A 17,344-nucleotide genomic window follows, 5' to 3' on the forward strand; every position below is an offset into this window, starting at 1 on the left:
ATTACTGTAAAAGTTAGAATTTGTTGTACAGAGTACTTGGTGAGTTATTACTACTTTAAAATTCTTATATTTATTTCTATATCTTCCGCATTATTTCTTTTATCTTTATTCAAATGTTTTTCCCTACTTCTTTTATTTTTATTGTTAAATCGTCTTCTATTAATTATTTGCTTCTTCTAATCATCTTAGACATAAACGTAGATGATATTGAAGTAATATTCGACGGCCAGAAAATTTGAATTTCCTTTTAAAAATTAAAACGTTTAATTGCTGTATCACGATGCCGTACTCGATACATCAAATGTTTATTTTAAGCATTTAATGTGCTTGAAAAGAGATGCACTCGAACGATTGAGTTGTCATATTAGCACTGAAAAGTACCAATCAAACTTTCTTTTTGAAACGAAACGGTCGTGCAGCAGGTAGGCAATGCCCGTTGTCCCATTAGTTGGGCGACATCTTTTAAAGGTCTGAACGGTGTTTCACGGTAAACCAATAGCAGGTACGATTATCTTGACGATCGAAGGTTGTCTAGATCCATCAATTCAGTTTCGTCTACTTTCTTTTTAAGATTTATGACTACCTCCTTTGGGAAAATCACCACTCGTTGTCTGCTAACGTTGGAATTTTAACGTTAGAAATTTCTTTACCTTTTTCGTTTCTCTTCCCCAAATAAAACAACTAGGAAACGAAGTTTTGTACATTTATACAGTACTACTGTTTATTATACCTATTAAAATCTTAATTTTCTAATGCGATCTCGAGGAAGAAATTTCAAAATTATATATATACATATCAGCTTAAAAATAAATATAAATATGGATATCGTACGTGATATAATAATAGTATAGATTTGTTAATAAAAGTACATACATATATATTATATCAAATAAAAAGGTATAATATATAAGAATATAGAAATACAATGAGACGTATAAAATAGCAAATAAATATGTAAGTGAATTTTCTTAATCTATTTTCATCGTCTGAACATTGGATCCGATTGCCGGATTATCATAATTATACTATAATAAGTAACGTGTTAAATTTTTACAGAATTGCTTCTTTTTTTATTCTTCGGATCGTAATGACGAATATTAAGTTTTAATTTTCCCAAGTGAAATGTTATTTTAATATCGAGCAAATATTACCTATATTAAATAGAAGCATTACAGCTAGTATTTAGAAGTTTATCGTACTTCCTTCGTACACTTATCTATTATCTCGCACTCTTGCGAAATAGGCTCCAAGTCATCAAGTGCATAAAAGTAACATACATAATTGTCTAGTTTACACAGACACTTGTCATTAACGGGCTCCTCGTGTAACCGTAAAGTTTGTAAATTTGATCGTCTTACGGCACCGTCTGTCTGCTCGTTGGCGACACAAATTCAACCACAAAAAGCTGTCGCGTCCTATCGACACAAAGACAGTATTAGGAGGAAAGAGAGAGAGTAAATAGAGAAGGCGCCAGCAAAACGCGGCTTTACGTAACTCTAACGATCATTTGACTCGACGCTGCCCCAACTTTTCTGGAAACTAGTTAGACCTAGATGATCGATTGATTCTGATTTAGAACCTGAAACGATAAAGAAACGAACTGACAGGAATAATTAGATGTAGATAAACATTCTATATTTCATTTTTCATTATTCGATCATAGTTTAGCTTTATGTTCGATATATAGCTTTATACTTTGTACCTTTGCGAATAGAACGTGTCTTCATTTTTAATCTGTCGAGTCTTTCGTGTTTCCTAAAATGAGAATGAGATGGGAATATAGGAATTGAGGTGTCGTAGTAGAATCGTACAATTACAGAAATAATTTCAATCGGAGATGTACTATCGCAGAAACGTTGGCAAAGTCAGGTTTATCCTTGTTCGTTTTTACGATAGAAATCAGGATAGAAAGTAGGAAATAGAAATAAAAGCGAGTTAATAGAAGTAGAAATATACTAAGTTGTTATTTTCCTGTTATTAGTCATATTTACCATATTTCTGAGATATCAGTTTAGAATTCATAGGACGAACGTTCACCGTGAAATACGCGTATTTCCATGAAAAATTTATTGCCGCACTTTTAAGGTGTCGCTTAGTATACTTAGCATGGGATATCGGTCTATATATTTCCTCGTGAAACTAATTGAAGATAAAATCTATTTATATTAAAATCGTATAACTTCTAATTTTATTTATAATACGGCGCCTAGTATATTTAATGCGCTCTAAATACCGCGTACTCGACGTGCGAAATATCACCAAGCGTATAGGTACACAGCATTGAAAAAAATAAAATCTCTAAATGATACGAAGTTCGTAACACCTTTAAATACGATCTCGAGAAGTCGACTTTATTAAATAAATGTATTTGTCATTTATCTGAATAATATCGACGTAGGCTGATTACGTACACGTAGCAAGGATGGAGGGAAAAAAAGGTGCTCTTATAAAGATTGTCGTGACATTTAGGCGTGAAGCAATAGAAAAGATATGGACACAGCCGCTGCGGCGATAAATCGTGTCCACGATATTGGACAAATGATCATAAGAGCATTACTCTAATCGTTTTTATGGGACCGCCTTCTGCCAGTGGAATGCTTACGAGAAAACTCATAAACCAATATTCCTTAGCACGTTGAGCTGTGTTTATATCAGGCAACTTTTAGCCGACTGATTCGATTGAACGATCTCAAATCGTTCGATATTTAATTCAGGTTAATGCTTAATTAAGGTTTATACTCTACGGCCTTGTGTTTGTTATTTAGCACGATCAACGTGTTATGTAGAGAGATTTTGCGCGTAGTTTCTCAGTAATTCTAATTAATTTGATAGACAAATTGAAAAAGGTAATTATTTGAAAATTAATAGGAATATTCCAGTATAAAAATAACCTTTTTTTATTGTTTATGTATAATTTTGGAAGATTAAGAAATATATATATATATATAAAAGTTGTAAGTGTGGTCGATGTATTAAAAATTGACGTTTGTGTCACCTGACGATGGTATCTCACTCGTTGTATTCAATTAGCATCACCTTTGGAAAAACGATAAAATTACTAGGAAATTTTAGAAATAAATTTTACGAATTATATAAATTTCTTCAGGTAACATCTGATTATTCAATTTGATACGATCTTCTAAAATTATGTAACATTCAAATACAAAGTCCGTTTGAAAGAAGAATTTAAGATACTAATTTAAGAATTCCATATTCGTTTACATCCTTAACGAGCCATTATTAGTGGACACGCGTATAAGTAATGGAAAGGAAAAAGAAAGCAACTCGCGAACTTAGAACTCGTCAATTTACTGATATTTCTACTTCGTAAACCGTTGTGCAAGAGGAGTCAAAATAGTTTCCGCTAGATCAAAAATGATAGTTTACACGGTGTTGACGTCGAACGACTTAAGGTTGATCGACTCGATGAAAAATTGCCTAATGCAAATACCGCTTAAGCAATATTGGGTACAGGGAATGAGAAATTGGCGGAGCTCGCTATCTCGCGACGACGACGCGCCGAGATTCGTCACAGTTCGCCGCGCCGTACGCGATCTATCGATAATCAGCAGCGGCGGAAAATCGGCGCGCGAGGTAAACACCGTGGCGTAGAGCGCGCCGGTTCACTTTCCTATTAATAACCGTCGGGATTGGACGAGACGGCGGACGCGGGACGTACCGCACGCCGACGAACCACCACGAAGATTCGCCGAAACGAAAATCTCCATATAGGAAAATAACGAAATCCTTCGGATTCCACGCTGAGGTTTCCACGTCTAATAATAGCGGCGGGTCGCTCGCGCCAGCGCGCTTCTCGCGTACGTACACCCCCGTTCAAAAGTATCAGGACACTTGCAATAAATCGGTGAAAAATGTTATTAAAGTATTTATGAATTTTACTGAATTCCTCGCACGTGTATTTTGTTTATATTGTATGTTATACTACATCGGAGTACCAGGGTTTGTCTTAGGTCTTTTTCGACAGGATGGAGACAGGATATTCTTTGATCAGCAGCAAGAAGCGAATGTCGTATGTATATAAGTTTATAAACGATTCATTATAAACGTTATGACAAAAGCAGATAATGAGGGAAATAATAACGAACTGGTTTTTTATTCGATGCGATGGTTAAATTTGAAGATTAATTTCAACGATGGAGAGATCGAGGAGAACCGATTCTCTAGTCCCTAAGAGCATTAGAAAAATTCATAAGACTGTTTTATAGAATGACTTGGCACATCGCGCATGTTTAATAAACATATATTCAATACTTTACCCAGGTGAAATAATAATTATATTCTCTTTTATCTATATACACCATTTTCATTATGGTATGTTCAATTTTGATCAATAAATAATATATATGAGAGAACACCAAAGTTACGCTATCAAATATCGTGTAAAAATGCAACGTTTTTAAAGATTTGTATAATTCGATTAATAACATTCATACGATCTGACCATATTAATATCGACAAGTTATATTTCAAAGTGAAACGCGATTAAAGATGTCAAGTACACTTTCGTATGAGGATGTATAGCGTATATGCCTCTACGGATAGTATACACGTACAGAGAAAGCTTGCGACGCATTTGTAGAAGCAGAATGAGAAACAACGCGAGGGGACGCGTCTGTGTAACAACCGGACAGACGCATCAAGAAAGAACTGGTTAATAAATCAACGACAAAGCACCGTGCGTAGAAAACAAACTATATGTAAGGAAGAAAAAGAACAATTAAATAAACTCGAAGAAATCCCTACGATACGTCTTACCAACATATACACCTCTGTCCATAGCGTCTCTATATAAAATCAAATCCACTTCAAAAACAGCGTACTACTACCGACCGGCATTTACCAATAGCCGCACAATCAAAGTTATAGTCAGAAGGAAATGAATCTAAAAATAAAGCATATATTGGGCGAGTCGCGGCCTGCCAAGAAAGAAGGAAAGAGAGCAAGCAAGGAGAAGAAGGCAGGCTCGAGGAGAAATAGAAGAAAGAGCAGAGAAAGATAGAGAAAGGGGGATGGGAGAGGAGGAGAGAGGAAAGATCGAGTCGAACGATACGCGAAGAACGGGGAGGAAAAGTGGTCTGAGGACGGGGCGCCGTGGAACATGTGCGGTTTCGAAGGGGTAGCGGGGCGAGAAGTGGGGAGAGCGCGGAATGGAAGGGGAAGCATTGGCGCGGGAAGCGGAGGGAGCAGCCGTGCGTTGCTGGCGGGAGAAGATGCCATAGGGAGGGGGAGCGGCGTGCAGACGGGAAGAGGGGGGAGCAGCCCGGCGCCGCTGCGTGTCATTGCTGGCGCCAGCTAATTGTCGAGGCCAGTCGGCATTAGCCAACGAGCTGACCGAACCGAACCGAACCCGAGCACTGCGAGCGCAACTCGTTGCACCGCACCGGTTTCTGTCTCGGCTTTGCTCGCCGGCTACTGTCGCGTACACGCATTGCCGTTCGATTCTCTTCGAATTTTCTTCCAACGCTATGTATACGGTCATGAAAGAATGTTTCTAAAAATCGAAGGAAGATGGTTGGAGCGAAAAACGAACCGAGGCTACAGGTAGTTTTTTTCAGGAAGAGCTTCACAGGGAGATTTGGTAGAGATATGGTGGCTGGGTTTTCAGGAGAGGTAACAGGTTTCTTGGCATTCTTTTTTCTTCTTGAATGGAGAAAGTGGAATTTGGGATTGGGGTTAGGCGTTGCTTAGGGCTGCAACATTATACATGTATATGAATTTGTTGCTGCGTATAAGTAGGTTGTTAGATCGTTTTCTTTTCCTTCTTTTTTTTTATTACTTTTTGGTAAGAATACAGCTTCGAGAGGCCGAGAGAAGGTCGATACTGTTGCGATCGTTGAATTTTTATATTTCAATGCCTTCACCATTTTTATAGCAAAATGGATTTGCAATGCTTTAGGAAGTAGTTTAACTCAAAGTTGAAGCGTGAAATCATGCATACCAATAGAAATTTTTTCGTATTCTATTCACGTATTTCTTAGTATTAGAAAAACACAATTGCGTGGAAGGAATGTAGCAGGATTAGATAGGAATATGTATTTTTAATACGGAGATTTGATTTTTTCTTCGCTTTAACTTCCGACTATTTTTTATTTACTCATAAAATATTTAGTATAGTTGTAGGTGCTCATTGACATTTTATTTCTAACACATTTTATATGTTAAATATTGCGAAAAAGAGGGAATAGTGATTTCGTGGATTATCGAATGCGTAAAAATTATGGCAAACAGTAAAAAATTTAAAGAATGAAATAACGTCGATTATAAAATATCTACGTATCGACTGATGCAATTAAAATAATATTGATAACATTTCCTAGTCATCAATTCCTATTAAATCATTCCTATTAAAGCTTTCATAATTTTATTGAAATTCTTATGTATACGTAATACATATATTTATAATAATTTATTTTCAATCTTCGAACAAACAAGATCTTCGACTTCTACTTAATCGAAAGTAGAACATAATACTACAAACGTACGAGCATATAGCTATTTATATAATTTCATATTTTCCATGTATGTAATAATACAACTTCAATGTTCCACGTGAATTTACTTCGTTTCAAGAATCAATTTTGAAATTAATTAATAAGAATGTTTTACATACATAAGTGTTAGTAAAATAAACTTTTTCTCATATTACGATCACATAGCTATTTAATTTTATATTTCTTATATACTCGTTATACATATATATCAACGATATAGCTGCAATACTAACAGCTCGATGTTTGATTTACTTAATATCAAGGATCGATTTTGAAAATAATATGGAAGCGTGTTTTAAATACGCGCGACAAGGCGAAACAGGTTTGCCAAGTAAATTAAATTATTTATTAATGCCACGAGGATCGGTGTTCAGTGTCTGCAAGTTTTTGCCATTCTCGCCGTATTTCGTGAATGTGTTCGGCGGACTTGAATACGATTTTCTTGAATACGTAAACATTATCATCGAGCATTTTATAGCCGTCGAAACACGGCTATAGCGTTCGTCGACATTTATCGAAGGTGAATCGCATTCACGGTGGCGCCTTGTTTTCGCAACGCGCAACGGCACAGACACACTGTTGTTGTCTTTATCTGGTTTTACGTTCGACAACGTTCGAATATTGCGGCGTTGTTAATAATTCACTTGGATAAATCGATTATCATCGGCTAGACGGCATCATTACGCAAATTGTCGCACTTGTATCACTTTTTATTGTCGCGATATTTATTTAGAACGATTTCCTATCTTTCGTTTTCTTGCGTTTTCATTTCTTATTATCGTTTTGTTCGAACGCGATTTGCATATTTCTTTGTTTTCTGGTATTTTCAAACGACCACAAAATACGACTTTCAATACGTTTCGTCGTGGCGACCAAAATATCATGCTTTATTTTATTTTTGAGTTTACGACACGAGCTTCTTCGTAGGATTCGTGATTCTGAAAATATAATTTCTTTGATAGATTCTGATAAGTAGACTACGAATTTTTATGCATTTATAGGAAATATAAAAATACAAAAATGTATCATGGTATGGATAATATTAAGTTCTTACCGAAATTCGTTATCGTTAAAATTTTGCTTTCTAAATTTAAGATACGAGTTGTGATTTAACGCGTCGAAATCGAAAACTGGGGTTTCGTAAATCAAAGTTAGAATGTAATTTTCGTTGATTATATCATGTGGTTTTCTATTAGTAGCAGAGAATGTGACTATCATTTTAACACTATGGGCACTGTACTAATTCTTCGTACAGACACGGAAACTAATGGAGAGATTTTATTTAAAGGAAGAAAAATAGTGTAATAATCTTAGATAAATTAATCCCTAATAATTTTACATGAACTGAGTCACAACAATTTCACTTAAACGTATATTTAACATTGCAAATACAAGAGTTCCTTTTTTATTATCTTCTATTTAAACATGCTTTCATTACTTAAAATGTTTTAAAAACAGAGAGAGAAAAAAAAAGAGAGAGAAATACTTATCTTCCTTTAAACGTTGAGTGCTTATGAATAATTTTACTTATTAGTGAAAATAATAATTTCGTTGTTGCTGATTTGCTGATTCGGCAAAATAACCAAACTGGTTCTCCTAATATTGAACCATACATTATCCTTTAAATTTTCTAAATATTTTCAGTTTAATGAAATCATATCTTCAATATTGAATGACATTACATACCTACGATATATTATGTAACCGGTAAAAGGAAATAAGACTAATATCTTATGTTAATAAGTAGCGAGAGATATATAATTAGTGGAAAGAAATAAATTTCATTTTCTTACAATTTTATAGCTGGTGTTAGAGAAGCTTCAAGCAGAGATTATAAAGTTTCGATTAGATCGCTGTATCAAATGCAACATTGTAAGCAAAATTCTTATTCTAGGTCGTTTCAACCTTGCACTATCCAAGCATAGGTCATTTTAATCCCATTCTACTAGTTAAGTAGTAGTCATATATCACATTACATTATAACTCTTAAGTATTCATCATGCACGAAACTGCTGATTAACCAATTTAATAATTTCATCTTTTTTAATCCAACGAAACATACAATCTCGTTGTTAGCAAGTAATTCCACTTCAGTTTCTGCTATTTACTGCTTCTTTCTTTTCACATCGGATTCCTTTTCGAGAGATTAGTCACATTTAAGTACATTTAAACGTCTGTTATTTTATTATTCTCTATATTATACCATCATATAACGTCGTAAATTTCTAGTAAGGAGATAAACGTTGTTCTTTCAATTATTCAAGTATGTATCTATTACTCATAGTTAAATTTTCCTTTGTACTGTCAGCCGGTTATCAGTGTTTTCTTCATCGTTCTAAGATCATTCACTTACTTCTTTTCATTTACTACTATTTTATATAATGCTATTTCAAACATTTAAATTTCCGTCCCTTTATTATAATCTAGCAACTTCGTTCTTCGTCATTTTACTCATTTTGTTATAGTGTAGATTCTACAAGATATAGTTAGCTAATAAAACTAAGCTAAGCTTAGCGATGTATAGTCAACTTTGACTGTGCACTGCTAATCGAGGCTCAACTTTTTCTTTATCATTTGCATTTCCCAAGTCGTTTACTCCATTTCGTCTAATATTCCATTTCGTTCAATTGCACCTCAAATGAGATGTCTTATATACTTAAATCCCTTTTTTTTGTTCTTTTCCATCAACATCTGTTAAATTCTATTTTCTCCATAATTCTACACTAGCTACGGTACATGTACATTAGAGTGTAGAGTTTTTCACATTTTCCACCTGTTCGACCGTTCGCGTAGAGCGCGCCAACGAGAGTCGTAAATTCTCGTTACGATACGATGATCGACGCCACGAATCAGCCGATCCCCTAAGATTCCATTAAGATAATAGGAGTGGTTGAATAATTATAACACTGATTTAATAACTTAAATATACTCTTTATTCCAACAACTTTTCCTCGAAGAAGATAAAGTGAGGAGTGACTAATAAGTTGAGATTAATAATAATCTCCTGTTCGAAGGGATTATAGCAAGTAAGTTATGTTCTGTGACGGCGGTATTTACACGGAACTTGTGACGGGTGTTGGTCGCTCTACAAAATGTCCGCAGATGGAAATGTCCGTTGAACATGGGAAAAACCTACTCTTCCCATTTTTCACCGGATCGAACGTTAACCCTAAGGAATTTCTCGACTTGAAAGATGTTTTGTAGTACTTAGCTGTCATAGCTGTCTGACTAGTTGTATTTGTACAGCTGGTGGCCCTCTTGATCGAGGGATGGAGTTTGGCATTTGGCAACTTTTCCTCTATTGCAATCTTTGCGAATCCACTTTCCATAATTGTATGCTCTGTGCGCAGAATTTCCACAGTAGATCGACCACGTGTACAGTTAACTTCGAATTTGTTAATCAAGGGACAACTCTTCCTTCATTGTGTACAATTTCAAAGTCGCTTATTCCTTTTGACATACCATTCTATTTCGTTCAATTCCATTCCAAAGGAGATTAGTCGCTTGTATATTAAAACTTCTTTCATCGTAGCCGATAATCCTACGCGATATCTAGCCGATTGTCCATAACTTCACACTATCTACATCTGCATTGCGGTGTAGAATTTTTACAATTTCTATCTTTACATTCTCTACCTACCTGCTTTCGTCGTTACAGTCTACTCCGTTGCGAGTCTACCTCCCATAATTCTACCGTATCCGTGTAGGATTTCCACAGGAAGTCAAGTTAGATCAACCGTCAACGATCGTACATTGTACGTGTATACAAGTCTAGTTAGCTTCGACTTTGTTAATCAAGGGTCAACATATGTTTTATCATGTGAAATTCCAAAGTCAAAGTGTCTGCGTCTTGAAGGGGTGCAAGGTTTCTACTGGAACTATCGAGGAACACGCGAACACTCGCTTCTCTGCATCGTTTGCATCGCAACCTGCGCGAACACGTAGCGGCCGTTGCCGCTTAGGCTTAACGTTTAGCCTACCATTCATACGTTGCGCGACCGTGCAAGGCGAGGCAATGGCAGGCAAGGTCATCGTGTTTTGGCAAAGTGGAGGAGCGCCGGCGCACGGTGCAGAATTTCAAATGGGCCGAGTGAGTCAGAAATTTAATTTTAATTGATACGTCGCCTCGGTCTGGTGCCGCGTGTATGAGAGAAGCATATCGCAGCCTCTTTGTTTTCCAATATTACGTGACATTAGGGAATCAACGAGAAACGAGTTTTCGAAGATACGAGACAAGACAGGCTAGAGAAAAAAAAAAGAACCACGAACTTTCTCGTGAGTATAAATAAATGTTTAAAGGCATTATTTTGAGGATCGTGTCCTTGTTCTTACGTAATTCAAGATATTACGTTCTTTACAAAGGTGTATGTTCTTTTGTCGTTTTGCTTTTTGTACCGCTTCTCAGTTTCTCTTCTGTTCCTTTCCTTTTCTTTTTTTTTTTTGTTTTTGTTTCTTTGTTCCTCATTCAAGAGTTATAGAATGGATTTATTCTGTTTGTAAATAGGACTTGAACGTTGGTGGGATTCTTCGACCGACGCGTGCGGATGTCTGTCTAATTTTTTACCAATGATTTTAGCGTAATTAAGTTAGCACCGAAATTGTATTTTATTCTTTACGTTTAGAAAACGGAGTTTGTAAAGCGAAGCAAATGAATTTCAATTGACGAGTTAGTTCAGATAATAAGGAAATTAAGAATCGTTAAAGCTAGTTTAAGTTCAAAGAAATATTCTATGAACCTGCGTGACTCGATCGAAGTATAAAGTATAAATAGAATCGCGGCAGTTGATTCTCTGTGATTGTCCGTTTGGAAGCCAGGATCGAGACAATCGTGACAGAAGATTTGTGTGTAGGCGCCGTTGTCAGCCATTATGCGTCTTTTGCGCGAATATTAGTTGTTACTATATACTGAGGAATTTTGGCGTAAAGTACGTTTCGCTGTTTTGTTACAACCGCACAGATAGAATTGCATGTTGCTTTATGCTATTAATTTCAAGTTTAAGCTCGTAATACGTATTTCGGTAGAACAGAAAACAACAATGTAATTTATTACTTATATACAGGTAATTTAAACGCTATTTCACAGTCTGGCGTAAAATGTTTACTTAAGTACCGTATATTATTATGTTTATTATATTTATTCTTCTTCTGTTTGGTAAACAAATTTCAATGCGTTCTATTTAATGTACAGTATCTGCGCTACATTCCTTGCATTATTTTTTTTTTTTTTTTTTTTTTTTTTTTGTAACTATTATCTTCCTCGCATTCGTTTCCTTGTCAAGGACATTCAGATTAACCTCTTCGCATTCGCGGACGAGATATCTCGCGACACGATGTTGTGTACGCGACACTGTAAACCAGATATCTCACGTCCCCGTGTTGTTCGTACGTCGTTTTAGACGAGATATCTCGCGTGTCTGTTTTTTAATACTTATAAGTGCATGTCACTTGATATAAAGAAAGAGAAAAAGAGTAATTTTATTTCAAAGGTATAATCTATTCTAAGAGTAGCATTGTTAAACTCTTTGTATACATTGTACGAGAAATCGTACGAATTAATTTCGACATATTTCTTGTCCGAATATTTGTTACGTTCAAATACGTGTAACATATAGAAGACGTTTTATTTTTTTAACATTTTATCATATCAGTATTCTTATCGTATTGTTCCTTGATAGATATACAACTAAATAATGTATAACTAAACTCCTCGAATAGCCAATATTTCTGTTTAACAATAGGTTGCACCGTATAATTAAAATATGAATTTTTCAACAACGTTTTCCAGTATATAATTTAGTAAAAATTTTTCAAAAAGCTAATATTTCCATTTGGAAATATTGGACATCGTTCGCCCTATAATTATGCGTAATATAAAGTCTTCAAAATTCCAGTATTTTCACATAATAATGTCCTTCAATATACTATGGTAGTGTCTAATTTTCAAACAAATGTACTTTTATCTAACGATAAACTCTAACTACAAACTACCCCAAATATAATTATTTTCATGTAATAATATCGTCCACTGTGCAATTAAGTGTACAAACAGCACAAAATACCGGTATAGTGTGTAATTAAATACAGAGCAATGTATCGACAGAAGACCTCTCTCTGAATAAATGAATATCATTAAATACTACGTCTTGATCGAGGGACAAATCCTTTGGAAGGAAAAAGCTCGTTAACCCAGTTGTCGGTATGTATCGTCGATGCAGCCTTGCTACGCCTAATCGTATTGCAAATTTTACTGACGGACTCAAGTATGTCGCAAGTATTATATAGATGTACATACATACTTATAATATTAGGACATTTCCTGCTTTCATATAAAATACGATAATTATCATGGAAACGATCGATCGATCATAATTTTACCTTTATGCGTTTAGAACGCACCAAAAATCTGAAATATTTGACGTCTCATAAAATCTATATAAATTTGTCGATTGCGACCAGAACACGTATTCTAATTTATTTAATTTAATTAAGATCTTAACCAGCGCTTAACTCTCGTATCTCTGCGTAATCAGCTTTCGTCTACCTTCAATTATTCTTCTTAAAAATTATATCAAACATAGATCTATTAAAAATTATAACCAGTATGTCTTTTGTGTATTACGTGCATTCCGTGTACCCTTTCTCGTACCTTTAAATTTCTCGTAAACGCAATTTCTCGAAATCCGCAGTCTATTCGCGAAGAATATTAAAAAATTGCAAAGTAAAACTTATTATTATCTTTTATACAGGGTGGTTGGTAACTGGTGGCACAAGCGCAAAGGGGGTGATTCTACGTGAAAAAAGAAGTCGAAAATATAGAATAAAAATTTTTCGTTTGAGGCTTTGTTCTCGAGAAAATGGACTTTGAATTTTCACTCGGTACGCGTGCGGTACGTTATAACGGATCTCACTGTAGATCGTTGTCTCGATGGAAAAATTAAAAAAAAAGAAAAAAGATATTAAAAAAAAATTTTTATTCTATATTTTCGACTTCTTTTTTCGCGTAGAATCACCCCCTTTTCACTTGTACCTCCAGTTACCAACCACCCTGTATATTATTCAATTTGATTCGAATTTCCAAGCACATACATGCATATGTACATATTATGAACGTAGCATAATTCGAATCCTTGCGAAGCGAACGTTGCGCATTGTATTTGATTTAGTTTTGCCAGTAAATATCCGAACTTGATCCCATCGCTAGGAGATTCGGTGGCGTTCCTTGAGAATTCCCTGTCGGCAGACGCGACGTCGCGTCGCGTCGCGGCATCTCGATCGGCTAGGCGCCGCTCGCGTCCGCTCGGTTACCTTGACGTTCGCAATTTTACTCGCGGGAGCCCACCGTTTGTCCTCTACGCTTTCAGGCCGATACGTAAAAGGACGAAAAGCGGCGTACCGGTTTCGCTGTTGGCCGCGCCAATAATAGAATCGTCCGCTTTTGGAGCGCGGCTTCTAACGGGCGCCAGGCCTGTTTCGTTTCGTTCGTTCGTTCGGCGAGCCGTGCCGCGCCGTACCGCGCCGCCCCGCGCGGATTCCCATTAATTCCGCTTAATCGAAACGCGGAGCCTTGAGTCGGTTTCTAATTTCTCGCACTCGCGACCAACCGTCGCGTCGCGGCAATCCGTTCTGGATTAAAGTGGAATCGGGACGCGAGCGTAACGAGATTCCCACGAAAATAGATTGATCGCGGTCTGGCGCCTTTAATGAATGTTCTTCGTTTCCTTTTAACGTGCCTTGCTGTATTCCAACGACGCGCAGGATGCTTACGGAATAAATGTAATTGGTAGACCGTGGATGTTTATGCAAATTTATATTTTTATGAATATCGTTAAAGAAACGGAACCTAATTAAAGATTTCTCTTCTTTTCTGTTTTTCTTTCTTACAGTTCTTCCAACGTATGAATTTTCTGCTAATATGAGCATATGAATCCTCTGACTAATCTAGCTGCGTTATAGCAATGTAGCAATACGCTGTAATTGATATCTGTTATCAGTAATATGACCAGTATAATAACGTAAATATCGTATACGTATGTATCTATGATTAAGCCCAATAGCAGATTAGCCTAATATATGTACATGATATTGTATAAGAGTATGTAACGCAACTGTATTATGGTATTATGGTATGGTGGTTATTTTAAATAAGTAAAATAGGAAAGGGAGATTCGTTTCACCTAAATGCTGTAGCGAGTACTTTCTTTTGAATATTTTATATGTTTTTAGCTAATTTCGCATAAATGCATTAACATTGGCCGTCTAATAATTGGCAGTAACAATTCTTTTATTATCGAAGTTAAAAGTGTTTTGGATCGATTGGTAATATCTAGTTGTAATTGTAATATGTATGAGAAGATTGTAAATTACTTTTTGCTATAATTTGAATTATTTTATTTTAGCTTAAAATAAGGCAAAATGTAATCTATAGTAGATATCGACTTAAATTAGATATGAGTAGTTAATGAATAAAAATAAATTTTTTATTGCGATGAGAAGTAGATTCAGAACGCTGTAAATTATTTTCTCTTGCTGTGTTGATATAGAATAAATTAAAATTTAAATTACTTACGGGTAACTAACGGCTGAAAATAAATTAATATATCTTTAGGAACTAGTAGATAAATTATTCGCCATATAATTACGATAATACTTATTTGAATAATTATATTTTGCTCATTGATTCCTAATTAGTAGCTTCGTGTATGGTATTTAATATTCTAAAAAATCAGTAATAAATATACATATAAGCTGATAGTGAGTTGTGCTTAAATTAAAGATTAAGTTCCACTTCATAAAGTATTTTATTTCTTATAATTCCATATCGGTTTATCGGTTATAACAAAGTACAATACAAGCTATAAATTATTTATTCGCTCAATTTGTATTCGTAAAGAAATTTTCATAAGAAAAAATTAAGAGAAAAATCAAAGAAATAACAATTTTAATAAATAGTTAACGCGTCTAAGATAAAAAAAGGGGCGAACTTAAGGACTTCGATATATAATTATGTATGCGATAGAAGGACCAGAAATCTCGTCATATGTATAATTTAAATACTAGCACATCTAAAGTCAAAAGATCAAATGAAAAATCCAGTTTTTAAATTTCTTGAAAAAACACTCGCCATACGTATTAATTCGTTATTCTTCTTCCTCGTTTCAGAGTCGCCGCCACCCCCGTACTGCCTTTTCGCCGACAGACTGAGACCCGAAGGTGAGTGTCTTCTTCTTTCATATTTTAATCGCGGACACGCGTGTGCGTTTGCGAATACATTCCATGCTTGTCCGTATACTTGCTGGAACAGATATAGCGATGTCATAAATTATAGCATTTAATCGGCGACATCGATTGATGTAACCGCACCCAGAATCTGACGCATTTTATAGACGCACCTTGAATCTCAGCCTGCTAAAATCATTCATAAATCGATATACAGTGAAAACTTGACTTTAGAATAACAATTACAACATTTAGTAATAACGATTAATTATTCAGGATAATCAAAAGATCCCTTGAGAAACATTGAAAAGCAAGGATAAACATTGAAAGAAATCGTAATGTTTCTATTGAAAAGCCTAATTTGTTCCTGTTTGCTTGTTTAAAATTGTTATAATATATAGGAAATGTGTCAAACTGAACGATCGGTATTTCCATTTTCCATGATGTTCGAATATTAATGCAAGTCACTGTGTGTCTGAAATTATTGTGTCGACTCTTGGAACAAGTAAATTACAACGTCTGATTGATTTTATAACCTCGCTATATCTCTTCCACCGACAGTACGTGAACACATGGAATGTGTAGCCCCACGCAATCGTTCGAGCGATAACTCATGTTTATTACCCGTGAACGTTTAGCATGCGAGTCGTGGAGATCGTCCTTTAACGCGTGTCACATCTCACGACCTAGCTCAAAGCAAAAGTTCTACGACTACGACGAACGTATCAGAGAAACGTGTTTCATGGTGTCTGAATTAATGTTTCAAATACCATCGTATAAAATTTTAGCATGTATATATATATATATGTATGTATGTATGTATGTATGTATATCAGCATTTGACATTTTTGATTGACTGTTATTAAATGCACGTAGAAATTAGTTGGTAAAGAAAATTGATTTTCAGCATATTTTAACGATTTATTTCATACGAGCGTATAATACGAAGATCGTGGAGATTTATTAAGATTTGAGTCACCTATGTGCGATATTTTTATTCGCCTTGGAATGTAATAGTATGCATTGAAAATGCAGATAGGCGTAATTGAACAAGTGTATCGCTTGAAGCAAAGTGCATTTGAAAGCCAGTGTGAACGAGTATTGTAAGCAAATGTAAATTAGTAGAGTTAAATGGCAGCTTATGGAAAATTCGATTATTCAGTTGAGAACTAAAGTTTTTATTCGATCAGTATCTTCGTTCAATTTATCAGAGTTTAATAGAACGTATAAATATTAACAGGAACAAAATGAATAAGTTCTATATTTCTGAATACAATGATGCTTGCATCGTTGCAAGTGCATCCTATATTAATAACCAGTTATTTCCTATTAATTAGCTTTCAACTTTTCAATTTTAACTTTAAAGCTACTTTATTTTAGCATTTGTCTATTTACTTTTATCGTACGTTTCCACATAGTTTTTTAGAAGTATGAAATTAGAATAAATGTTGCAATTAGTTGACCAAGAGTCGATATATCTATGGACGATTAGTAATAATAATAATTAGTAGTTCGTTTTTAGAATATCTCGTTATTATCAGCCTTTTACTAAATTGTCCGCAATTATAGATTCCATATTTATCGTAACGTTAAAATCGAACAAAAGTTTGTAATAA

At 35.1% G+C, this 17,344-nt stretch overlaps 1 protein-coding gene across 1 annotated transcript in view; it reads left to right on the forward strand.

Moving 5' to 3' along the window:
* The window catches only part of Dad (Daughters against dpp), a 121,655-nt gene that overhangs the window by 21,669 nt on the left and 82,642 nt on the right, over window positions 1–17,344 (forward strand). The window contains exon 4 of the mRNA XM_069116195.1: window positions 15,672–15,722. Within this exon, the coding sequence (XP_068972296.1) occupies window positions 15,672–15,722 (51 nt within the window). The remainder of the gene's footprint in view (window positions 1–15,671; window positions 15,723–17,344) is intronic.

Source organism: Bombus flavifrons, chromosome 7 (assembly GCF_040668555.2).
Source record: "Bombus flavifrons isolate JBK064 chromosome 7, iyBomFlav1_principal, whole genome shotgun sequence".
NCBI lineage: Eukaryota > Metazoa > Arthropoda > Insecta > Hymenoptera > Apidae > Bombus > Bombus flavifrons.